The sequence below is a fragment of the Archocentrus centrarchus genome, chromosome 5 (assembly GCF_007364275.1).
Source record: "Archocentrus centrarchus isolate MPI-CPG fArcCen1 chromosome 5, fArcCen1, whole genome shotgun sequence".
NCBI classification, from domain to species: domain Eukaryota; kingdom Metazoa; phylum Chordata; class Actinopteri; order Cichliformes; family Cichlidae; genus Archocentrus; species Archocentrus centrarchus.
Genome location: NC_044350.1, coordinates 30532139 through 30559469, shown reverse-complemented (window position 1 = coordinate 30559469; position 27331 = coordinate 30532139). Strand labels below are relative to the sequence as shown.

The 27331-nt window shown below is 40.5% G+C and overlaps 1 protein-coding gene across 2 annotated transcripts in view; it reads left to right on the top strand.

Annotated features, from left to right (window-relative positions):
- Positions 1-12514, top strand: part of arhgef10la (Rho guanine nucleotide exchange factor (GEF) 10-like a) — a 122524-nt gene extending 110010 nt beyond the window's left edge. For both annotated transcript variants that reach the window (XM_030730455.1, XM_030730454.1), the window contains 3 exons: positions 2827-2998; positions 7847-7969; positions 8594-12514. In XM_030730455.1, the coding sequence (XP_030586315.1) occupies positions 2827-2998; positions 7847-7969; positions 8594-9144 (846 nt within the window). In that variant the 3' untranslated portion in view covers positions 9145-12514. The remainder of the gene's footprint in view (positions 1-2826; positions 2999-7846; positions 7970-8593) is intronic.
- Positions 12515-27331: the final 14817 nt, after the last annotated feature.

Below are 27331 nucleotides of genomic sequence, written 5' to 3'. Positions count from 1 at the left end.
TGGCAAGACTAAAGGTGCTGCTTTAGAGAGTTATCTATCTCCATCAGGCTTGTTTCTATTCAGTAAGAGTGATCCACTAACACACAGCGGGCCCTCATGTTACAACTTTTTGGAAATGGATGCGACAGCAAGGGCTGCGTGGTTTAGAAGTAACTTGTCAATGATGATTTAGATCATACGCTCATTAGGAAAGTTTTTATTACTGTATTATATTAAGTCAGAAAATAGGTCATTTTCTAGTGGAGTACTACAGTTGACCTCCTTCTGCGGGAGGAGAATGTAGGTTTACACACTGCACTTTTGTGTTATCCTCAATTTTTAGTCAGCTTCTGTTACACAGTCTACGGTTAGCAGAGCTCGACCTGGCTGTCATTCAGTCGGTAACTGCAAGGAAAAAAAAAAATACACCCCTTGACCTGAAAAGCATGGCCACCAACTCCCACCCCCCCACCCCCCAACTCCACAATTGCTACATTCATGCTGTGAGCTATGTTCACACCAGCCAACCCTATTTACCCCAAACACACAAAAAAGGTGGTGGTGGTGGTGGGGGATGTTTTTATTTGTTCTTAAACTACTTCACTACAACAAAAACATCAGTAAAATTGCTAAAATTATAACCCTATTTGCATTCCCATCACACCAAAGGGAAGGGTTTAGCAGCAGCAGGAACTGCTGAATACAAACGAGAATTAGAAAATGAAGAAAATTTCAGTCAATCAAGTAATATTTTATTTTGTCAATTTGCCACAGTAGGAATACGATAGTAATACACTGCTTTGTTTGTTTGTTTTGATTCATACACAAAGTTCATTTTACTCAAAACTGCCAGCCTTGACTTCATTATTTCAGACACTCGAGAGCCAGTCTCAGTATCATTACAGAGCTCCACAAACTTCAGCAGTCTGTGGAGGTTTGAGTCACTCCCATATAACCAGACCTTAACAAAGTAGGACATACGTGGGCATACAGGCTTTGATCAATACTGACTGGCAGGCCTTGTTCTTTCCTCTTCCCATTACTATTTCTTACTCTTCCTGCTTTCGCCCATCACTCACACGTTCGCTCAGCTCCCTCGCCCTTAGAGTGGAGATATGGACTTTGCACTGAGAAAAGGACAAAGACACCTTGTCACCCTGTGTAATGAAGGACTAATGAGCTGTTCAGACCAGCTGTAGTGTTTGTGACTTTAGCTCTGCTGTTATTTTCCACTGCTGGTGGGAGGAATATAGGAGAGATGTTGCCGTTAGTGTGACACTGCCGAGTTGAGTGGAAAGGGCACATTACTGCTGTCAAGCTTCACCGAGTACCTCATCTCCGTAAGCAGCGTTTGATCCAGCAGACTAATACCACGTTGTTGGTTGGGGGCAACAGTTGTGGCTTTTACTTAGCTTGTATTTGACACAACACAATGGGCATTCTGTATGTGTTACCTACTGTATATGTGTGATAAAATATTGATAAAATAATGAATGGATTTGATTTTGCAGTACTGGCTTGAATGTGAATTGATGATTTTTGAGAAACCTTTGCGTCCCTGTCAGGTGAGCCTGATGTCTCGGTTTAGTTTTCCAGGACATTATCCAGGTGGTTTCATACATATGGTAGGAAAGATGGCATCTAACCACTGCAGTATGTTACCCATTGATTAGCTAGAAGTCCATTTTAGTACCACCTTGCTTGATTAACGCATCTCAACATATACAGTGCAGTAGGTTTTTCTCTCCAAACTTGTCCACATATTTGAATTGCAATGGCTTATTGAAGGTGAAATTTTCCTTGTTATTATGGGTATCTAATTTTTCGATGGCTGCACTTGAAAAATGTGGAGATGCGCTGCATATTGTTTCCCTAGTGGAACAGGCACCCACTGCTGAGGAGTCAATTAAAAGGGAAAACACATCAAAGACTTCTTTCCTTTTCCCTAATTTCAAACAAAGGAGGACCCACTGGCAAGGGCGCACAAACAGGTGGTAATCCCTGTCTGCTGGTGCACTTGGGTTGGGGTGGGTGGTGCATTCTCATCCTTACTGAGTCACTCTCACTGACTAATTGCCCTGCTTCATGCAACTTGTGCATTGACAGTGATATGAGTTTCAAGATGATGCCCAAACCAACCCTTGTCACGCCTTAGACCGCAGGGCTGTATGTGTTGCCATGATAAGGCTCATTGCATTTATTTCAAGCTTCTCATTAAGACTGTGCCCAAAAACTCTTTTTTTCCATTGTGCTCTTAAAATGATAGAAGCCAAGGGAATGATGCAAAAACATGCCCCGTGTGTCAACGACTCTTTAAATTACGAAATTAGGAGGGACAGTTAGGCTTTATTTGTACAGCAGCAACTAAATGTATTATTCAGGGGGACTTCTACTGCCCTCATCATATTCTAGTATAATCATGGCAGTTATTTTAGATTTTTGGGGGGGGGGTGGGGTGAAGGGGTGAGCACTGCATTCAGTGAAATTGAATTGAATGTCACAATAATTGGAACACTAACTAAAAGAAATCCTTTGTCAAACTCAAACATGTATGATTTTGCTCTGTTTTGCCAGGCATGCGGTTCCAGTTTTTACAGATGATGTTGAACTTCTTACACTATGGCAAAGTGAACACAACCAGAACAAAAAATTAGAAATATAGCAGCGAGGCCTCAATATTAGATGTCCAGGCACTAAATGGAGAAAAAAAAATAATGTGTTTTGTTTGAAAGACCGGAATCAGAATCCTGAGAGGGTCATAACCTTTCAGTTTTATAAATGTTTTGTGCGTTATTGTGGATGGTTGTTGCCTCCTATTTATAACAGAAATAACTGGTTCTGTTGCAGAAGTTTGAAGTTCATCCAGACCCAATGGTCAGTGTCGCCCACATGGCGTGTGCTGGCGGAGGGGTGTGGATGGCGTTCTCAGAGGGTTCCTCCATTCGTCTCTTTCACACTGAAACGTTGGAACTTCTGCAGGAAATCAACATCTCAACACGCTCAACGCTGCTGAACACCGGTACACACCCAGCACACGTCACCACTTTGATATCTAAATGCAGAGGTCATATACTGTAACACATGTGTGTAAGAAGAACTGCAACACTTGTTTTTCTGCATGACATTTATTCACTGATTTTTCTAAATTCTACTAAAAAATGCCTGTTTTTGTTCATATTGGGATTTTTTTTTTTTTTTTGTCGCTATTGCATGATTTAAAGCCCTCCTCCCAAGAATGCAGAACAGTATTTTCTCCTCGGGTCTCGCACTCACAGGGCTGACCTGAAAAAGTGCCCATCTCAGGCCTTTGGAAAGCCATAATAGAGTCTCTCAGTGAATGACAGGGATTAATAAAAGAAGAAGCAATGTCACTAAGCAGCAGTAAAATGGCAGCCTTAAAGATTTTATACATCGGATTACTACAAAAATATTCTTGCCTTTCTTCAAATCCATGCTTGTTTAATATCGTGCCCATTTTACCTCCTCTTCTCTACATGCACCTCCCCTCGATCCTCCTTTTGAGTAAATATTTTACTTTTTTTTTTTTTTTGGTCCCACTTTTCCCCTCACACTCCCTTTTTCATCTCCTCCGCTCTGCTTTAAAATCCTCTCACCCCCGTTTTACTTCTCACTGCAGTCTGTTTAGGATGCCACAGAGAACCCATTACTCCCCGTGTGCCTTCCTTCATGATGGATGAAATATTTATCTGCAACTGTAGGTGTTTTTCCTTTTTTAAGCAAGAACTATGGTAAACAAATTAGATGGCAGCAGAGTAGACCTAAAACCTGCGATAATGGTAGTTGGACTCAATGTCAACTTGCCTCAAACGTTTTCAGGCTGTGGCTTGTGCACCATTAGCCTATTTGTTACATGAATAGCTTAAGAAATGGTATAAGTGCGTGTGGATTCAGAAAATTTTGTCCTTTTATTGAGTCACACCAGAGTGTGATTGATGTATTTAGAGCAATACTCAAAGCCGTGGAAGCACTCCATCTTATCAGGAATAAAGAGCTTTTCTCTTGTGAGTTGAGTAAAGAAAGAATACCAACAGGCGTATGTTTCAGACAGAACTTTTCTCTTTTAGATCACAGTTCCCCCTTTTTTTCTTCATTCACGAGGAGACTTTAAGGAGAACAGACTCCTATGGCCATAGTATCTGGAGAAAACTGTGACCCAGAGGTCATTTTCACCCAGCGCCTGCGCGCCCCCTTGAAATATGCAGCAGATTTGTGGGAGGGTCACCGCCTCGAGGCTTGGCCCTGGGGGAAGTTACAGGGTGAAAAGAAAAAGAGTTGCTCGGCTCATGTCTTCTGGGTCCACAAAAGGAAGAGGATCTTTGACTTAAGTTGTGATTTGTTGAGCTCACAAGAGAAAAGCGGATCCCCCCTGACACTCTACAACCGAAGATACTGCACATGAATTACTGATAGTTGCTTTCCATCACATGGTCTCTGCTCCCTTAGGTTTCTCCTTGACTTATGCTAGGACATGCAGTAATGATATACCCCCTAATCCTCTCCCCTTAATGTGATTTATACTCAACAGGGAATTCCAGTTGCAGTAAACAACAGAAGTTTCTGAGGCAGAGAAAACTGCTGATCTCTTCTCTACTAATGCCTTTAATAGTTCTATCCTTAGGGTGAAAAAATATCCCAAAATAAACTCCTCAGTGACATATCGTAGGGAAACATTTATCTTTTGGAGACATCTTTTTAAGCTCCCACGATAAACCCACTACATTTCGGAGTGTGTACATTGCTGTAAAAATTGGAGGTGCAATATTGCTCGAGGTTAAGCTATACCTCCTTAATCTTTGCCATTATCCCTCTTTATCACTGTTCTAAAGACAATGCCTGGTGCCCACATCTTCCGACTTAACTTCAGATTTCACGGTAGCCTGAGAGTGGGTGTTCATCACTCTCTCGCTTAAGCTCTCGAACCAAAGCACAAACAGACAGGCAGCTCAAATAAACAGGCCATTTTCTCCGACGCCTAACTGACTGCTGTGACCCTCCGAGGTCTCCGTCCAAAGGCCTCTGCTCTCTGTTTGCTGACTGTGTTTCCTCCTGTACGCGCTGCATCAACATCTTACTTGGCAGGTTTCATCTCTGCGCAGTGAAATTAATTAATTAATGACAGTGTTGAGCCACTCATGCAAATCATCATAATCTGAGCATGACACAGAACCACATGTAAATACAGCTACACATGTAAATGAGCATTCTCTTGGTTGTATTCAAATGACTGTTGGTGTAATTCAATTATCATTGCCATGGATATTATGGTAAACGGTTCTATAGATAACTAGGCCACAGTGGGAGCCAAAAGCTGAGGGACCACATAAGGAATGCAAAAAATAAATCCACAGCAACAATGCTTTTTTAGTCCTTTGTTAACTGGAAACAAAGGATGTGCATGTATAATAAGACCGTGCAATTATCCTTTCCAAGTCGCTAATGCAGTGCTACAAAACAGCTCTGCAGTGGGAAACTTAACAGCAGAAAATGTATGTTGAATATTGCATCATGCTCCGTAACAGAATTTCAAAGTTAACTTTATCCAAAGGATTATGAACACACTCTAAAGGAAAAGAAAATATGCCTGAATTACATCATTTGTCACTGGCCTCCCCAGCAATAGCGGTACGAATGCCAGCGTGCTACAGTGCACACTTCTTATCTTCATACCAGCTACAAAACATGAATAAACAACAAATAATTGCAAAGTTAACAAAACATTTCTTCCATGCCTTCTGCTTGACTTGTACAGTAAATCTCCTAAATTCCAAAAGCAACATAGTAAATATAATATGAACAATAAAATGATAATTATAACCCACAATTTTAAAAAAGTCAGCTAATATAATTATAAAGCAGTTGAAAATGACATTTTTGTGGTAAATAGCAGAGGTTTGAGCTGGGAATGAGAGAACAATATTTGCCTTTCCCAAAATAAAATCAAATCAAAGCTGGCTGTGACCTCAACCAAACTGTCACAGAATGAAAAACACAAACCAGTTTGGACAGAAATGAGCACATTTAATACCCTTCATGTCACACTATCAGTTTTGTGCAGCATTTTTTTGGGAAGACACACCTGACACATACCTGCACTGCAGATATTACACATGGCCCAGAGCCTGTACTGTGTAGCTACACTGACACACATGTATTTTCAAGTGTTTCAATGTTGTTACTTTTTTCATTCACGTTTTGTGCCAGAGTCACTTTCATGGCTGCGTACACAAGAACATTAAAGGAACTTAGTTGAATTTTTACTTACCAACTACACCAGACTTTGCCTGAACTATGTTAACTGCACACCATCAGTACTTTTTAATGATTAGAACTCGATTCATGTTAAAGTTGGGTTTGTTAAATGTATAGAGTGCCTGATGTCTGTATTGACTGTGCGAAGCAGGTGAGAACTTTGCAGTCCAACATTTCTGAAGCACTCAGTTCTCACACAAAAATGTTTAATATTGAGTTCACAGTCTCGTTTCCTCTGTTGTGTTTCTGTGAGGGTTTTCTTTCAACTGGGTCAGTAATGAATACATGGATCCAACTCTTCATAATCTTATGTAACTCAGAGCCCTAGGTGGCTGTGCCGTGCATGTGTTAAACTTGTCAAATACAGACTGATCACAGAGCTTAAACCTCACCTAAAGCTAACACTTACAATCAACAGTAAAACTGTTTTTGTCCTCCCACGCAAAATAAAGTGCGAGGATACTGTCGTCGTGCCGTCCGTTTGTCCGGGCGTCTGTCTGTGAGGTTTTACCTTTCTGGTCCATAGACTCCAAAACCACAAGGAGTTGAGTCATGAACTTTGGCATATGTGTTCGTTACTCTTCAAGGATGTGCAACGCGATATTCATATTCCTGGATGTTTAGTAACCTTTGTACACTTTGGCTGTATTTATCTGAAGAGGAGAGTAAACAACATGGAGGATTTCAGGCTGCTATGATCCTATGTGCTAATGATACGCAGCCACTTTCTCATGCCTGATTGGCTTAGTCTAATCATGTGATCATATTGCGCTGTGTGATTGGCTATACCTACTTCACCATTATTGACTGAAATGGAGAAAGTGGGAATTCCCCATATCTAGCAACTGACCTCCATCACTGAACAGCTGGCAGTAGCTGAGAGTGAGAAACTGTGAATCCCAAATTTCTAGTTACAGAGTCTGTTTATAGTAACATCAGTTCTCGGCTGCAGCCTTATTGATTAGCCTGTGATGCCTGATTGGCTGAGCATTGTCTATCATGCTGGTCAGGGATGACTCATGGCCACAAATAGTACAGACTATGACTCATCATTGAGCAATATTTAAGCCATACCTACTGCTCAGCAATATTGCTCATATGTAAACAACATGGTTGCATTATGTTTTGTACGCCATTGCCTTATGATTATAGTTATGTTATACATAATAATCCTGTACCCATATGAGTATAATATGATGTGAATATCTTTATGTATACATTATGTCGGGTTTATATAAATTACGTAGTAAACACCCTTGTACAAGAGTGCAGGGATGACTGAAAGTATTTGGAAAAAATGTTATTCTGACTTCTATATTTATTCTATATTTTCAATAACTGTGAGAGGAAATCGCCATCTGTGATGGGTCTTGTTTTTATTTACTTTTTGGTCATGCTTGTACAGAACAGTTCTGGTAATAATAAAATAAACAAAAGCTCATAATTCACTCTCTAAAAGATAGACCGTCCACTCTGATTGTATCATTTTGTTTTTGTTCGCAGCCCCCAATAACCTGTTGTAGTTTGAACTATGTTATTCTGTCACAATAGGTGGTGAAGAAAACTCAATTCTCTGTCAATGTTTTCTATATTGCAGGTCAGAAGAGCATGCGAGTCACAAGTCTTCTAATTTGCCAGGGGCTGTTATGGGTGGGCACAGCCCAAGGTTTAATTATCACTCTTCCAGTTCCCAAACTGGAGGGCATCCCCAAAATAACAGGTATGGATCAGAAGGGGTGTCTGACTCTGATTGAGCAGCCTCTTAAGAGGTCAAAAGAAAATGGAAGCACATTTTATTTATTTTTTATTTTTTTTAAAGAAAATTGCTCTGCTCTGCCCATTATTGAGGTCACACTTCACATTTTTCTTGTTGCTCTGGGAATCAGTGCAAATATAACCAGGCTGACAAGACACAAATCATTCTGTGTATATATGTTTTTGCAGGATAATTTAAAAAAAAAAAAAAAAAACTGCCTGGCTGTGTTTTGTTTATAATGCCGAGTGAATGAGGTCATTAGTTTCCCACTTTCACATCCCTTACTTCATGACCATCTTATTCCAAGTTAGTTTATTAAATAATATGTAAATACACCACAAATTATAGCTGGCATTATTGCTTTTATATTGGTAGAATTATGATAAATAGACACAGTTAACAGTTGATGACATATGATCCAAGGCTGGGTTCAAGTAATTTTAAGTTCATACAATTTGAAATTGCAACTTGCATAATTCTCTCATTTAATTGATGTAACTCGTGGTGTCTTAACCCCAGCCCTGTTTAGGAGCAGTGTCTGTTGTAAGTGAATGCCATTTGAATATTTTGTGTGTCTGCCTGCTACAGGAAAGGGAATGATCTCATTAAACGCCCACTGCGGGCCTGTGGACTTTTTGGTTGCCACCACGAGCTCGCTGTCCCCTGAACTGCTAAAGAGGGATTCTGTTGGGGATAGCCCAGACTCTGCATGTGGAGGCGAGGACCGCAGTGACACCTCCTCTCAGGAATCCCTGCAGCCATCCGGCTCCTACCAGGGAGAGGGGAGAGGCAAAGGACGTGGTGTTCTCCTGCAGTATAAGCTGCGCTCCACATCAGGACTACCCGGACGGCCGTTAACGGCACTGGGCGACGAGGCGTCAGACTCCTCGCTGGAGTCTTTAGAGCACAGCGTGGAAGACGGATCTATCTATGAGCTCAGTGATGACCCAGAAATGTGGGTCCAGGGACGTACTTGTCAGAGGGATGGGGGCCGCAGGGACAGGGTGATCTCTGCGGCAGTTATCTCTGGAGGAAAAGGTTTTCGCAGACTGAAGGAAGGAGCAGCAGCAGGTACTAGGACAAGTGGGGAGGGTTTAGAGAATATACTTATGGTATGGCAGCTCCCACTGACAGTGTGACATGGAAAATATGTGTCAAACTTATGTGTATTCATAGATTCCTAACTAGCTTAGGCTTGAATCCCCTGCTCCATAAATTCCATACATTTGAGTATATGATGAGAAGGTGGTGCTTCTGTTCCAGAGCATGGCATCTTATGATTTAGCCTGTGAAATAAGCAGGCTAAGACATGCTGCTTATGAGTCAACCCATAGGATGCTTTGAATGTTCAGGATGTGATCGGCCCAGCAATGGCACAGGCCACTGCAGATTAGCTCTGTTCTGTGCCATTGTTTTGAACAGCTTCCTGCCTTAGTTAAGATTGATATGCCACAGTTTAACCTCATCATTGCTACGTGTGCCGTGCCACATTTATTTTGTGCGAAGGATTTCTGTGTGAGCACCCATGGACAGCATGCCTTTGAGAGGCAGTCTTTGTGGAATCTGCCATGCTCTGCAGAGTTAGAAATGGACGTCTTTTATCTGATCCTGTGGGAGAGATCCCATCTGTTTAGAGCTGAAAGCCGGGGACTACCATCGCATCACAAAGCACATTAGCATCACTTTATAAGCTTTGCCAGCCTTTTTCTCATCCCATACAATGTGAATGTACGATACCATGTATTGTATCTCAAAACTGAATAGGTGCTCTCTGATAAAAAAGAAAAGAAGAAGAAGAGAATGTAATTTTTCTTATTTTGTTGCAGGTGTTGCAAAAATAATTTTTGGTTCTTAGAGCTTACTTTGCCTTTATTAAGGAGAGTCATGTTCGTACAATGTGGGGGGGGGAAAGGTGATTTGGAAAACTACTTGATGAGAGTCACAGATGTTAATACTCTACATTGCATAATCTATGATTGCACTGCAAAATGATGCAATTATTACACTTTTATTTGATCAAATGTAACTTTTCAGTGCCAGGGCAGAGTATTATCTTCCCGCAGTACCATAAATACCAGATATGTGTTTCATTAGTCACTGGCATCTATCGGCATAATTAAACAAATGTGCACACAGGTTTGTGAATACTCTGCTCACATTAGTTGGAAGCCCCAGTCACGCATTCAGAGTCAGACTCGAGCGAATGATGAAATGAAAGTGCTGCAGCCATCTAAACGGCTGTCAGCTGTGTGCAAATACAAATGTACGTTTACAGGACCATTAATTTCAGTAACAGAAGATGATACTGACTAAATACGTTCTAATACATAATATTACAGTTACAGTATAATTAACAGATGGTGATGATGATGATGTATATTACCAGTGATATCAGTCAGGACTTTAAGTCATGGAGAACTTTTCTTACGTCCTTCTGTTTTGCTAATGTTCTGTAAATATTTGGAGCTTCATCCAAACATTTTATCCATAATATTTTATAATCGGGATATGAAGATGTCCATCAGCAGCTTGTCGATCCCGATGGCAAGAAACCTTAAAATTAACTCTCTGGTGGTTATCGTGTCTTTAGAGTAGTTGCAAGGTTTACGTAATATGCCTTTAACCAGAAAAATATATTAAAACAATTTTTTTTAAATAAATAAATTAGCATAATGAACTATAAGGGCGCTCACTAGAGCGCATATTTCTCCCAGTACAGAATCCTTTTACTCAATGCTGGTGCCAGATCGTGATCCAGATCACCACCAAAATGTAATCGAATGTTCCTTGTACCACCCTCGACAGATCGACAGACGCTACTGAAAACATGACCCCCCCTCCACCTATCAGTGGGCGAGGTAATTATGTCAAATGTGGTGTCATCAGAGTACATACCTATTTTTAAACCCGTGAGCAGTATGAGAAGCATCCAGTGGTACTGTGTGTAGCATTTGAAAGGTTCTCCTTTAAAATGTCTTAAAAAAACACACATTGGCAGACAAACATGGACTTTCGATCACGGAGCAAACTAAATCAAGAGGTACTTACTTTACAACGCACATTTTTCACAGTGTGCTGGCACAGTAGGTGGAGGCCACACAAGTATCCAACTATGAACAGAGCTTTGTTGATTTTCAATAAACCTAGCAATGGTTAAGGTTATGGTATATCATTTTTCTCCACCTCTACTCTACTTAGCTTTTCTACCACACATGGATTCTCATCTTATCCCTTTATCACAGAAGCATGAAGTTCATGTTTTGTATTTCCCTGAGGCACACCAAGGTTTATTCTTTCTTTTTCTTCTGCTCCTCTCAAGTGAGGTTCAAAAATCGTTTTAAAGATCCTGCTGTCAACCAGAATCATTCAGGAAAAAGATCAAATAAAATAAAATGATGTAAACTGTCCTCGGATGCTGTCGTCTAAATGTAAATCTCAGTGTCTCATCAGAAATGTATATTTTAATTCATGTGAGATTCAATGCTGCTGAAGGCACAGTACCCCCAGTAACTGTAGGGATTGTTCATTCAAGCGTTTTTAGGGTTATTTTTTTGCCTCGACTGAGAGGGAAGAGACGGGAAAGATGGATGGAATCAAACCATTAGCATTGCAGTTTTTTGGCATGTTCTGTAACCATTTGGCTACGGTGACATTTGTTTAATCAGAGCATAATGCATTCTATATATATATATATATAGTACCAGTCAAAAGTGAGTGTGTCCAAACCTTTGACTGTTGGCATTATTAAGCTGTTTCATTGGCTTATCCACCAACAGTTTAATATCAAATGTCAACCTTGACATTTCATTTGCTTATGTTATTTGCCTGCAGGTATTATCCATGCACTGAATGTTAATACTCAAGAATGAACATATGTATTACTAATTAGAACTCCTACTGTACTAAACCTATTCCATTTTAAATAGAGGACTGCAACTCTGCTGATGTTTGAAATCAGACTCTATAAGTCGCAGTTTACACAATATTTTTTTCCTGTGGTGTTAAAGTGTAATTAAAAGACCTGTATTTGTAGATTTGACCATGATTTCTCTGAGTTATGATAACATTTACTCAAAACTTAAATGCTGAGATCTGACAACATGGCGACACTACTGAAAGTAAGACGGGCAGGGTAAGAAGTCTCTGTTGTAAACATCCATGAGAGTCCCCAGACTTTGACCTACTGTATTTGATGTAGCTGTACACACAATTTTCCTGTGCAGTGAAGCATTAATACAGCCATAAAAGATGCATTCACCTTAAGTTCCTCCTCTTAGATTTGTTGGCTTATTTACAGGCTTCATTGTCACATAGTTCCCAGATCTCAGCTGCTCACAGAGTATTATCATGGCTGATAGAAATGGTGCATCAGTAAGGTCTGAAAAGAGATGAACCAGAATACTTTAAGTAATAATATTGCACTTAAAGTTGCCACAAGCATATGGGAAAATGCCTGTTTCCTTTTGCTGCAGTACTTAAATGTTAAATGTCAATTTACATTGTCTAATATGTGTATACTAAATTAAAAAAAAATCTTTGAAGACGAGTTTAAGCTTGATTTTTTATATTTACTGATTAATAACGGGGCTGCTGATGCTGTCAGAAGTTTAGGGTTTTGGAGTTATACTATACTTCTTTAGCATTAAACTTCTCTGAGATTTAAATATCCTCCCTTTGTTTGATATCATCCTTTGGGTAATTGTCTCACTATATTAAGTGTTTGGCTGTTTAGATTATTATAGGTTTACCTCTAAATCTGGTGAAAGGCAGGGCTTAAAAAAAACAACAACAGAAAACTTTTTATTGAGTTTGTTGAGGATGACTGAGACTGAGTAGGAAAACAAAATCTGATGTAATGCCCCCTAATTTTGTGCTCAGTGGTTTCCCACTGCCCCCAAGACATCACATCATAGGCCACTTAGTCCAGGACTTTTTTCTTGTTATTTCCCAAGAGCACTGTTGGCTTGAAACTGAAGACAGCATCAATTTTACAAGTGGATTTAATTTAAAAGAAAAAACAAACAAACATTGATCATGTCCTTTAACAGTCAGTTGGGGACAAAATATTCCAAGTCTACATTTCCTCAGATTGACAGCTTTTGTCAAATTTAGGCATTTAGAGAAATGTAGTTCCTATGAGTCTTTGAGTAGAACTTCTTAGTTAAATTATCACCATTGAGACTTGTTTTGTCACATCCTTTATGCCTCTTCACCTTCATCGTAGGTAAAGTGCCAGTGGCTTATGTCGTTGCGTGGCGCACTGCACTTCAGGGAGACAGGCAGGATTGTTACCAGTGCACTCAAACTGCAGATGAAAACACACTGGGGAACTCCTACCATTCCTCATCCATCCTTTTCCACCCCTCCTCCTACTGCCGCTGCCTGTCTTCCTCTCTATTTCACTCCCTCAATGTGCTTCTTTATTCTTGTCTTTTTAAAATGTGTCAGTGAAGTCTTTCTATATATACAATACTTTGTAGTAGTTAACAAGGCCATGCTTTTTTTCTCATGACCAATTCTCAGGTCAGTGTGCACTGTTGTCCTTTGACCGCAGTTATATTAATAGTCTCCTCTTCCTGCTAGCTTCACATGGAGCAGTCAGGGCACATGAAGGCCCCCTTTAGTGCTGACAATGTCAGATAAGGGTGGAGAGGGTGGGGGTAATGGGGCTGTACACCAATGAGTTGAGCCTCCACAGTAGCCTACAGGAAATTACCACGAAAGGTCAGTGCGTAAATAAAACATAAATGATGGGCTAAACAAAAACAGGTCAAACACCAGTTCAGCTGCTGTATGTAGCAGATTCAGATTTGGATTACATGTCTGAACTGATGACAGCCACCTGAAATATAAACCTACTATAACTTTGTGTTGATCAGCTGAGGCTGGATAAGAGATAAATATCTGCATTAGAGCCTGACGAATATATCAGCAGGACCAACTTATCAGCTAATATTAGCTATTTGCCGACATATCGGTATCGTAGTTTGTAGGGAGAAACGCTAACCATTACATGAATGCAGACATTGGATAGTTTTGTCCTCCAGAGGGCACTCTGCAACTTCCTGCCCAAATCACTTGTGGTGGACCTCAAGGTTCCATTTTAGGACCCATTTAGATTTTATGAGCTCTTTTTAGGATCAGTTTTCCAAGTAAAATGTCTGCTCTAATCACTTTACAATTACTTTGACACTGATGACACACAAGTATTTTTGTATATTTGGATGGCTCTAATTATGCTGCTTTTCTGCTAAATTGCACATTATTTAAGTTGTGATAGCTGAGAGGCATAGCTCAGATAAATTCCATCAAGTCCAACCAATAATGATATGATAATTGTATTTATTTGTATGCTACTTTTTATTTTTTAAAACAACTTGAATAAAATTTACATATTAAAGATAAGTGCACAAATCCCAAAATAATCCCAGATATGTGCATTCAAGCATACATTCTTATATACACTGATACATACTTGCACACCATAACAAAAACTAAAAGCCACAACAGTGAAAGAAGAAAAAAAAAAGGAAAGTAGGGATTTACAGTACATGAGTAATCTGAGAGGCATAGAGATTGTTCCCACTGCACTAATCTTCTTAATATTTCATTGCTGTAATACACTGAACCTATTGCTCAATCTTTTTCATGTGTGCAGCTGGTCCAGAATTCTGCTGTGCCATATTTCTATTGTTGATTGTGCAGTTTTAATGTTCTGTCTTGCTTTTTTGTCATATGATGTTTATTTTATGTACACATTAATTTCCAGTTCTTATCCAGTTCTGTTATACTATTTAGTATATCATGTTTTTAATTTGCTGAACTTATTGTTTTTATTTTGCTCTTAAGTTTTTAACCTGTGTTTCTTGCTTTTTTATTTTGTACCATATAATGTGTACTGAACATAACATGCAAATGAACATAGATTTTTTTATGTAGTAATGTCTTCCTCAGTCACTATTCAGTTTGATAAACATAAAAGTCAGATCTAGATCAGAAAATAATGCATTCTTTGCCATTAATATGCCTCTTCATTTCTTGGGTATGTGAACAATCTAGGTTTTGTTTACTTGTGCTCTTTTTAATTTTGTCGCATTTACCCAAATTTTTGGCTCATAGACGTTATCGTGGGAGCACCCAGTACTCAAAACATGCATCCAGCAGCACAATAAGGATGACACCACTACAGGGAGCTCCTGGAAAAGTCCATAAAACTCCAGTAAGAACTGAGAATGTAACACTGATCTGATAAAGCAGTGCTCAATTGCTTCTTGTACCAAGGTCAACAATGGAGCACATGCTTGCCTAGAAGCAAAATGAGAGACCAAAATGCTGTGCCAGCATTCCACTGTCAAACCCCAAACAGTATAGGGCATAAATAAGTGTGCTTTTTCTGGTGGGACTTCACAAACCCCCTTTTCTAAACCTTTCTATAGATATTTTCTGCCAATTAACCCTGCTCCAGGAGAGATTTGCCTATCTCAAGCCCCAGCTTTGCGCCTGTGCAGCTTGCGGCGTCACTCTCCCTACGTCTCAGGTATAATTTGCATGCCTCGGTCAAGGCTAAACTGAAGCGGATGAAGCTTTGCAGTTTGAAGGTCTCCCTGCTTTATCTGCCGACTCCTAAAAGCCTGGCATATTTGCATTGCTTTTCATTTCCGCAGGCTTGGCAGCACGAATGATAAAGGAAGAAGAGCACACTGTACAAACCTTGCTTAACAAAGGAGGCAGTAGCTTCTGATTTGCATAGGAAGAATGCATGGATAAGGCCCACACAGGCCTGCCTCGGGTCTTATTATCACCCTCCATCAACGCTCAGAGCTGATGCCTGTCAACATCTAATGCACAGCCCCAAAGAGATAGGCTAGGTCACATCATGGTGTCAGATGTAACTGTCTCCTCTGGCAATGTCAGCCTCAAATAAACAGAAAAAAAAAATCAATATTTTAATAGTGGATATTGTTCGAGTTCAGAAACTTAGATCTGAACTCAATTCCCTCATTGTCTCATTTTAAGCAGGCCTGTGTTTTACAATCCTCTCCTGGCTGCTTATCCTTATGTTTTATTTACAAGCTTTTAATCATGCAAAAGATTAATAAAATTTTGATCACTGTACATTATTTAACTTGTCCCAAAGGAGAGAGGTCTGTTTAATGGCATGATACATGGCCTGTATTGAATAGTAATAATCTCCCAGTGTATCTATCTCTTTGTCCAACTACTTGTATAAAGGAACTGAAAAATAAGCGCTGTGCTCGCTGCTTGTAAAAGGAGCATCTCATGCTTTGCATTGTTGTATGGCCCTTTGGCATTTATGATATAGTTTTTTTGCAGTCTGTAAAATCATCCTAGATGAAGTGCAACTTGCAGAGTTTTATAGCCAATTTTCTCCAAATGCATTTATTTAATGTTTCAGGCCACTGTTCCTATCTCCACTTCTTATTTACTGTGCTAAACATAAACCTGCTAGTTTTACATGTTCCTGCACATCCTTCTGTCCTGCAGTGCTTTATTTTCTAAGACTGTTTAGGCCTTTGAAGGGCGACCTTCAATTCATATATCTGTTGCTATAACTCTTTGCTACTACCTCAGTGGGACCTCTGTAGAGAAGATAAAATTTCTTTTTTATGTATCGCAGTGAATCAAGTCACTTTTATGCCAACATTTCTCTGACTATTCAAACAAAATGAGAATGTTAGCATTCAGGTCCAGGTTTTCTCCTGTTTGCATCCCTGTTGAATTTGGATGCCCACCAGACAACATTTCAGAGGTAAATAACATGTTGAATGTGGCTCTAACCTGCCTGCATTTCACCAGAGGGGCGAAACTATGACTTGAATTTTTTTTTTCCCCCCAGTATCAAAAGCAACAACATCTCATCTTCGCTGTCTGTGTTGATCTGTGTGACACCTCTGAGGCAACACGTGCATCACCCGAATCAGATGACTCACAGGACCACTAAGCAATTTTCATTTTTGGCCTGTTGTTTTTAATGTTCACCTTATTTCCAACCATGTTTCCAGGGGTTTTGGTTCAGTTTCATGTTGCGGTCATCCAAACTTTTCTGACTTGTTCTCACTTTTACACTTCTTCATTATCTCCCTCTACATCTCTCTCTCTTTTTTCTTAGTCCTGCTTCAGTTTCTCCCTGGGGGGAAGAGACGTGCTGTACCTTTTACTGCTGTAGTCCTCAGCATGACAGATGGAGGCTATTAAAACACATTTTCATTGTATTATGGTAAATATGGCAGCCATGTTTTATAACATATTACTGTTCCCAAGACAGTGCTAGAGGATGCATGAGGAAATCATAACCGTCCTGTCATGGGCTTCTCTATGGATAAAAATTTTGTGGTATGTGTGATTTAGTTACTGAGGGTTGTTTTTAGTAAGCCACAGTATTGCAATTGTGGTTCTGATGGCCCCAGTCAGTTCAGAGTGAAGTATAAAAAAAAAAAAAGCTATGACACAAGCTCATCAAGCCCGATTTCCTGTCTTACAAAAAGGGAGTGTAACAGAGTAATGGATTTTGTACAAGGCATCAGGTTTGACAACCACTTACAGAGAGCAGTTAAGATTCTTGGTTTTCCAGAGGTATAGAAAATCAATGTGAGTGGTGGCAGGTATGATATTTATTCAAAATGCACTCCCTCTCTTGATAAAAAGAGGAGAGGAGGTTTGGCTTGGCAAGAAGCTTGGCAGCTTTTAGGCTGTCTGTTTTATAGAGTGGACATTCACATAACCAGCAATGACAGTTTCTATTTTTATCCTCCTCACTCCTCTGACAGAGGCCCTGCAATCCAACATTGTCACAGCAGTTGGTTGGCCCACAGAGAATCTATTAAAAAAGAAACTGAATAGGAAAAAATATTATATTTAAACAGCAGTTGAACACAATAATGATCTAAAACAAGTAAATACATTATGACTCTGAGTAAAGATGATGTCACACTATCAGGCAGCACAATGAGAAGTTGATCATTTATAGACTGTGGTGTGCTTTTGAGGTAATATATTGCAGAGTAACTCATAATTTTTGACACTTGATACAGCATGATATCTGTGAAACAAAACAAGGAAAAAAAATACCCCTAAAAAGGCAAAAACCCAGTGGTCTCTCTCTGTGTGTATAATTATTATTAAATTTAAATAATTCACTTAATTAGCTTTCTGATTTGCGTCCCCCTGCTGTGCACCATTTTCCCAGTTTCTTCTTAATTATTGCACATTAGTTAACTTGAGTTTGCTTTACCCCAAAATATTTAATAAGCTTCATCACAAGAAGTCCTGAGGAATTGATACAGGTAAGTTGAATCTCTTTGGAAAACTTGCACTTAATTAAAAAAAAAAATTGCTAGTGTATGAATAATTGTATCACAAGGCAAAGCAATACAATAAACTGTCCCAGTGCAGATACACACTCAGTATGTTTACTGAATAACTCAGGAGGAGTGAGGGGTGTGACTGTCAGTGCTTGGGACTAGAAATTTATGAAAAGAAATACAGTGACTGAGCCATCTACCTGCCATGGTTAAGATCAAGCATAACTTTGAATATGTAAACACACACACCTACACACACACACACACACACACACACACACACACACACACACAAGACTAAAAACAACAATCAAAAACAAAACTAGCATAAAAAGTAAAACTGTGTGAAACTTATTTTAGCTTCAATCCCAATAATGTTTATGTTACAAAGTCAAGATCAGACTTTGCAGTGCATTTTTAAAACTAAATTTAGACATCTTCATACAATATTGGGTTACTGTAATAACAATTTTCTGTAATGCAGTAATGTAATGCATTACTACGCTAAATTCAGTAATCATATTACCATTACAATTATGTTGTAACTTGCGTCACAAAGGTGTTGCAGTTATCCGCATGACAGGCAGATAGGGTGGGGGAAGCCTTTTTTTTAAAAACCTGTGCATGCCAATGTACAGCGGAGCGACACGTGGCCCCTAATGCAAGACTCGGGGAGCAGAACGTAAAGTCAAATGGCAGTTTAATTACTGGACACGAAATAATCCAAGGAACAAGGAATCTCAACAAAGGACGAGAGGAAACGCAGACAATATTTACACAAACCAGGTAATTAGGGAAATGGGGAACACAGCTGAAACTAACTGGAGAAAACCGAGACAGAGGAAGCAAAACTACACACAACACATAGCCTAGTGACAAACGACCAAAAAGTGCTTTAGTTTTCGAGATACCCCTACCGGAGGTAGAACTAAACCCAACCACATTTTTCCTCATCTCTAAGGTCTCCCCTATATGAAATGGATTCTTGGCCAAAAATATTTTACTGCCAAAATGGTTAAATTGATAGATATTGTTATATACCCCAAAACTAAAAAAGAGCCCAAATACAGTCTGTCAGCATGGGGGTTAACCCACAAAAACTGATGTATGTTAATAACACAAGGCCTGAGAGTTTTCAAAATAGGCATGTATGCAGTCAGGATTTTGCTTTACCCACTAGAAAAAACTGGATGTGAATATCTTAAAGTATGGGGTAGATAGAGACCTTGGAACACATACCTAAAATAGGCGAACATGGAAAAAAAAAAGTTTTTGCAAAATGTTTTCATTTACTTTGCAATTGCTTTGCCAAGGATTGTCATAGAAACACATATGATGGCTTGTTAGAAAGGTGAGGTTGTGCTGGACCTTATCAATACCAAATATGTAAATGTGACCTGCATAATCAGGGTGTTAAGTCACTTATGTGTGATATGTCCCAATTAAAAGAATATACTGCATTTCATTGCAATATACTACACTGTACTGGTAAAATCACCACAGATGAGTGAGTAGGACAGGAAACAACAACAGAGTATAACAGTTTGGCCTTGATGGGCCTTTTTAATTGAATTTTATTCAATTCAATTTTATTTATATAGCGCCAAATCACAACAAAGAGTCGCCTCAAGGCGCTTTGTATTGTGGGTAAAGACCCTACAATAATACAGAGAAAACCCAACCCATAGGGGCTCATAGTTTTTCCTTTCCACTGTTGCCAAGTACTTGGCAACAGTGGAAAGGAAAAACTCCCTTTTAACAGGAAGAAACCTCCAGCAGAACCAGGCTCAGGGAGGGGGGGTCATCTGCTGAAGGGGGGCTGAGGGGAGAGAGCCAGAGATTAATAACAATTAATGATTACATGCAAAGCGGAGTATAAACAAAGTAAATAAGGTGATTGAAAAGAAACAGTTCATTATGGAAACCCCCCAACAGCATAGGCCTATAGCAGCATAACTAAGGGATGGTTCAGGGTCACCTGATCCAGCCCTAACTATAAGCTTGATCAAAAAGGAAAGTTTTAAGCCTAATCTCAAAAATAGAGAGGGTGTCTGTCTCCTGAATCCAAGCTGAGAGCTGGTTCCACAGAAGAGGGGCCTGAAAGCTGAAGGCTCTGCCTCCCATTCTACTCTTAAGTATCCTAGGAACCACAAGTACGCCAGCATATGGTACTATGAGGTCTTTGAGATAAGATGGGGCCTGATTATTCAAGACCTTGTATGTGAGGAGAAGGATTTTAAATTCTATTCTAGATTTAACAGGGAGCCAATGAAGAGAAGCCAATATGGGAGAAATCTGCTCTCTCTTTCTAGTCCCTGTCAGTACTCTAGCTGCAGCATTTTGGATCAGCTGAAGACTTTTCAGGGAGCTTTTAGGACAGCCTGATAATAATGAATTACAGTAGTCCACCCTAGAAGTAATAAATGCATGAATGAGCTTTTCAGCATCAGTCTGAGAAAGGATGTTTCTAATTTTAGAAATATTGTGCAAATGCAAAAAAGCGGTCCTACATATTTGTTTAATATGTGCATTGAAGGACATATCCTGGTCAAAAATGACTCCAAGATTTCTCACAGTGTTACTGGAGGCCAAAGTAATGCCATCCAGAGTAAGTATCTGGTTAGACACCATGTTTCTAAGATTTGTGGGGCCGAGCACAAGAATTTCAGTTTTATCTGAATTTAGAAGCAGGAAATTAGAGGTCATCCAGGCCTTAATATCTTTAAGACATTCCTGCAGTTTAACTAATTGATGTGTGTCATCTGGCTTCATTGATAGGTAAAGCTGAGTATCATCTGCATAACAATGAAAATTGATGCAATGCTTTCTAATAATACTGCCTAAGGGAAGCATGTATAATGTAAATAGAATTGGCCCTACCACAGAACTTTGTGGAACTCCATAATTAATAAAACTGTAACTACACACAGTATAAATCAGGAGCAGAACTACATGCATGTCAAGCCCACTGCATTTGCTGATCTCACTGCAGTTGCCGTCCTTACAGTCCTTACTGGTGTCTTCTGATTCATAACAGGCTCAATGAACCTGTCTTCTCTGAGCCTTCGTCCTCTACCCACTGGGTCCCAGAGAAGAGGCTTGGGCAGGTGGTTGTGACACCACACTGCCACTTGGTATAAAGCTCTCTGCACATGTTGTGAGAAGGCATCCTCAGTCGGGGGTAAATTAGCTGCTGATGAATTTGTGGTAGATGCTAGTATGTACCTCAGGTCATCCAGGTTAGTGCAGAGACATCCATCCTCCCTGTGCTTTTGGCCATACAAATCCAAACATCCCTTTGCTTGAATAGTACACAAGCAAAACCAGCACATTTGTATCATCACATTTTACAGTGAGGCATGACTGTGAAGGTGCAAGGCATGTAACACCAGCCTTGTGTGTCAGCCTCTTCCTGGTCACTGTTAAGTTCTGTCAAACAGTCAGTACCTGACTTGCTATTCCTCCTGACCTCCTCACCATTTTCAAAGCCACCTGCCAAGATCACTGTGTTCCTCAACAAGATTCTCTTTGGACCAATACTGATGATGTAGCTGCTGATAAAGCTACATACAGCAGCTTTGTTCCCACTGATCCTCAGATAGTTCTTGTAGTTTGAAACTCTTGCCTGGCCTGTAATCACATGTGTTGCCTGCTGGTTTGAATGGTGCCTCTTCTTTGCCTTTCAAGATCTTTGACTGAGTGTTGATGGTCATAGCTATCAAATACTAGAACAAGACAGCTCATCTGGATGCTCCATGCTCCTGGTGTTTTTTGGAGGGGCTCTTTGCACCAGTGTCACAAAGCTCTTTCATGGCATCCACATATTCTGTAGTCACGTGTCTTGTCATCAACCTTCTTGTGAGTGCTCCTTTTCTTAATGTGGACCCAATTACTTCACCCTGACTCTTGCCCTCATGATTGATGTTGCTAATATACTCTTTCAAATCATGTGCTTTTTGACTAACTCTATGCGGGCTTTCGTATGTTTCGCATGTTTATTGTAGGGTCTTTACCCGCAATATAAAGCGCCTTGAGGCGACTGTTTGTTGTGATTTGGCGCTATATAAATAAAATTGAAATTGAAATTGTATGTCTTGCACTGAGGAGAGGCTTCCGTCGGGCCACTCTACCATAAAGCCCGGACTGGTGGAGGGCTGCAGTGATAGTTGACTTTGTAGAACTTTCTCCCATCTCCCTACTGCATCTCTGGAGCTCAGCCACAGTGATCTTTGGGTTCTTCTTTACTTCTCTCACCAAGGCTCTTCTCCCACCATTGCTCAGTTTGGCCGTCCCAAATTTCTTCCATTTAAGGATTATGGAGGCCACTGTGCTCTGAGGAACCTTGAGTGCTGCAGAAATCCTTTTGGAACCTTGGCCAGATCTGTGCCTCGCCACAATTCTGTCTCTGAGCTCCTTGGGCAGTTCCTTCAACCTCATGATTCTCATTTGCTCTGACATGCACTGTGAGCTGTGAGGTCTTATATAGACAGGTGTGTGCCTTTCCTAATTAGGTCCAGTCAGTTTAATTAAACACAGGTGGACTCCAGTGAACGAGTAGAACCATCTCAAGGAGGATCAGAAGAAATGGACAGCATGTGAGTTAAATTTGAGTGTCACAGCAAAGGGTCTAAATACTTATGACCATGTGATGTGTCTGTGTAGATTCTCAGTCATCCAGGTCATAGTAGTCTCTGGAGCTTGAAAAAGGCGACTGGACTTCTTTTTGTTTCTTGAAGACGTTTCACCTCTCATCCGAAAGGCTTCTTCAGTTCTCAACCAAAAGGTGGAGAGACCCAGGTATTTAAACCCCTGTGGGCGTAGTCCCCTGGAGGTGGTTATGACCCTCTATTGATCATGTGCGTGAACACATGTGCCCAGGTGTGAAGGGGCCGTGGGTCATATTTAATCAGTGGTTTCAGTTGAAACCAATTTAGGACTCCGCTCCATTGTTTCCTGTGGCCTATTGAGGTCACTGGAACAAAGGTGTGAATGGGGGTTGAGACGTCTGGGAAGGGAGCTCAGGACAGCACTGTAAGCGGGGGAAAGTTGGTGACGTAATCCACCTCCTCTGTTCAATGATGGTTGTTCACAGTGGACATAGATGGCTTCTTTCACTCCTCTTTCAAACCATCTGTTTTCCCTGTCCAAAATGTGAACATTGGCATCCTCAAAAGAGTGCCCTTTTTCCTTCAGATGCAGATGTACTGCTGAATCTTGTCCTGTCGAGGTGGCTCTTCTATGTTGTGCCATTCGTTTGTGAAGAGGCTGTTTGGTTTCACCAATGTAGAGGTCCGAGCACTCTTCACTGCACTGAACAGCATACACTACATCGCTGATCTTGTGTTTGGCGGGTTTGTCCTTGGGATGAACCAGTTTTTGTCTTAGGGTGTGACTTGGTTTGAAGTATACTGGGATGTCATGCTTGGAGAAAATTCTTCTGAGTTTCTCTGACAAGCCTGACACATATGGGATGACAATGTTGTTCCTCTTGTCCTTCCTTTTCTCTGTAGTTTGTGTTTGGCCTTCATTCCTGTGCATCTTAGCTGATTTGATGAAGGCCCAGTTGGGGTAACTGCATGTTTTGAGGGCTTTCTCAATGTGTGTGTGTTCCTTATGCTTCCCTTCTGCCTTAGAGGGAACACTTTCCGCACGGTGTTGTAGGGTCCTGATCACCCCAAGTTTGTGTTCCAGAGGGTGGTGGGAGTCAAAGAGGAGATACTGGTCTGTGTGTGTGGGCTTCCGGTAAACTTCAATGTTGAGGCTTCCATCTTCCTCGATAAGCACCGCACAGTCCAGGAATGGTAACTTGTTATCTCTGGTGTCCTCCCTGGTAAAACGTATGTATTTATCCACTGAGTTAATGTGACGAGTGAAGGCTTCTACTTCTTGGGTTTTGATTTTGACCCAGGTGTCATCTACATATCTGTACCAGTGGCTAGGTGCCATCCCTTTGAAAGAACCAAGAGCTTTACTTTCCACTTCCTCCATGTAAAGGTTGGCTACAATGGGAGACACTGGGGAGCCCATGGCACATCCATGCTTCTGTCTGTAGAATCCATCATTGTATTTAAAATATGTTGTGGTAAGGCAGAGATCTAAAAGTGCACAAATCTGATCTGGGGTGAAGCTGGTTCTGTTCAGTAAGGAATCGTCTTCCTGTAGTCGTCTTCTGACGGTCTCCACTGCCTCAGTTACGACCATGTGATATTTCAGTTTTTCTTTTTTTAATAAATTTGCAAAAATTTCTACATTTCTGTTCTTTTCTGATGAGCTGGGGTGCTGAGTGTACAATAATGAGAAATAAAATGAACTTTTTTTGATTTTAGCAAATGGCTGCAATGAAACAAAGAGTGAAAATTTTAAAGGGGTCTGAATACTTTCTGTATCACTGTATCATGAATGGCATGGCTCTTTTGCAGAGTCTCCATGATTCCTTCAGACATTCAATGATCTCGGAGAATGTGTTTGGAAAAAGATCACAACGTTAATGGGAGAGGAAGGCATGAGCTGTCTTGTTCTAGTATTTGATAGATATGACCATCAACAGTCAAAGATCTTGAAAGGCACAGAAGAGGCACCATTGAAACCAGCAGGCAACACGTTATTACAGGCCAGGAAAGAATTCCAAACTATAAGAACTATCTGAGGATCAGTGGGAACAAAGCTGCTGTATGTAGCTTTATCAGCAGCTACATCATCAGTATTGGTCCAAAGAGGTGGCTTTGAAAATGGTGAGGAGGTCAGGAGGAATAGCAAGTCGGGTATTGACTGTTTGACAGAACTTTACAGTGACCAGGAAGAGGCTGACACACAAGGCTGGTGTTACATGCAATACACCTTGCACCTTCACAGTCATGCCTCATTGTAAAATGTCACAGCCACCTGCCCAAGCCTCTTCTCTGGGACCCAGTGGGTAGAGGATGGAGGTTCAGGGAAGACAGGTTCATTGAACCTGTTATGTATCAGAAAGTACCAGCACCTAAAGAGGTCCATGACCCTACACACCTGTACTGTAAGGACAGCAGCTGCAGTGGGATCAGCAAATGCCAGTGTCTGTCAGTGGGCTTGACGTGCATGCAGTTCTGCTCCTGCTCTCTCAAACTGTACAAATACGACCAATTTTGTTACTGATGATTATTTGAAAGAGTGGAAGTGATATGTTTCAGTTGTGACATCATGGGGAGCCGATTTCAACAAAGTATTTATTGGAGATGGCCTACCTGTAGAATGGCTACCAGAAGCAGTGTGTTCTACTAAAAGCCTCAGGCTTAAAACTGAACACTGCAGCTCGAGAAAAGGAGGAATTCCACCTCCAAGCTTGTTTGGTTTGTTGGATGGCCTTTTGTTTGATTTGAGTCAGGAATTTGATTTATACTGTGTGTGTGGTTAAATTATAGCTTTATTAAAAAGGCCCATCTAGGCCAAACTGTTATACTCTGTTGTTGTTTCCTGTCCTACTCACTCATCTCTGGTGATTTTACCAGTACAGTGTAGTATATTGCAATGAAATGCAGTATATTCTTTTAATTGGGACATATCACACATTTTTAAATGACTATGCATATGTGGTATTGCTGGATTTAGAAAACAAGCACATTAATTCAACACGCCTACTGTATTATATGACAATACATGCAGCATAATAAAGCTTGGGACTGGAGACTCAATTTTCTCAATACTTTTCAGTTGGGGCACTTCATACATTAAGTGACTTAACACCCTGATTATGCAGGTCACATTTACATATTTGGTATTGATGGATTCAGCACAACCTCAACTTTCCAACAAGCCATCATATGTGTTTCTATGACAATCCTTGGCAAAGCAATTGCAAAGTAAATGAAAACATTTTGCAAAAACTTTTTTTTTTCCATGTTCGCCTATTTTAGGTATGTGTTCCAAGGTCTCTATCTACCCCATACTTTAAGATATTCACATCCAGTTTTTTCTAGTGGGTAAAGCAAAATCCTGACTGCATACATGCCTATTTTGAAAACTCTCAGGCCTTGTGTTATTAATATACATCAGTTTTTGTGGGTTAACCCCCATGCAGACAGACTGTATTTGGGCTCTTTTTTATTTTTGGGGTATATAACAATATCTATCAATTTAACCATTTTGGCAGTAAAATATTTTTGGCCAAGAATCCATTTCATATAGGGTAGACTTTAGAGATGAGGAAAAATGTGGTTGGGTTTAGTTCTACCTCCGGTAGGGGTAGGTCAAAAATTTGGGGGCATTGTCACTAGCCTAACAACATGAGACAAGAGACTAACACAATAAAACAGAAAATAACAAAACACAGAATCACAAACAGAGATGAGAACTCGACAAGAAGGCACGGGGAACACAAGCTAAGCCTGATAACAGAAACAAGGGATTAAATTCATCATGTCCCACTTTACAGGATGAGAGCTTTTCATGCCCCACCCGCAACACCCTGTGTTGGCGAAGTGAGGTCTGGGGGAGGGGCATTGGTATCAAAATGAAAGGTGGTGGAGAATTTTGCTATGCTGGTTCCTGTATGCTAATGCTATTTCCTTCTTCCGCCGTGAAAATTCTTCCAACGTTCAACATTTGTTCCATATGACTTTTCTCCCAGGTCGTTTGCACCCCACCTGTCATGACCCTGCAGTTTGGGAAACACTGGGTTAAACACACAAAAGCTAAGAACAGAACCCAGAAAACTAAAACTAAGATGGCCTGAAAATATCAATAGTAACACAGTCAGGAAGCCAAACAACAAGATTGTAGCAATTCTGTTAGTTAAAGTTGAAGATGCCGTCCTGTGATTTCCCACTGTTTTGTTGGTACTTGAATGTGTGTGTTCAGGAGCCGGAGGGGCAGATCGCAAGGTGGCTGGAGGAATTAGCACCATGCATCTTCAAAATGGACAGAGCTGGGGCTCGCTACACCAATGCTGACGCCATGTCTCGACGCCCCTGCATTCCTGCAGGCTGCCATTACTGTGAAAAGCGGGAAGCCTGGGAGGCACGATCCCATG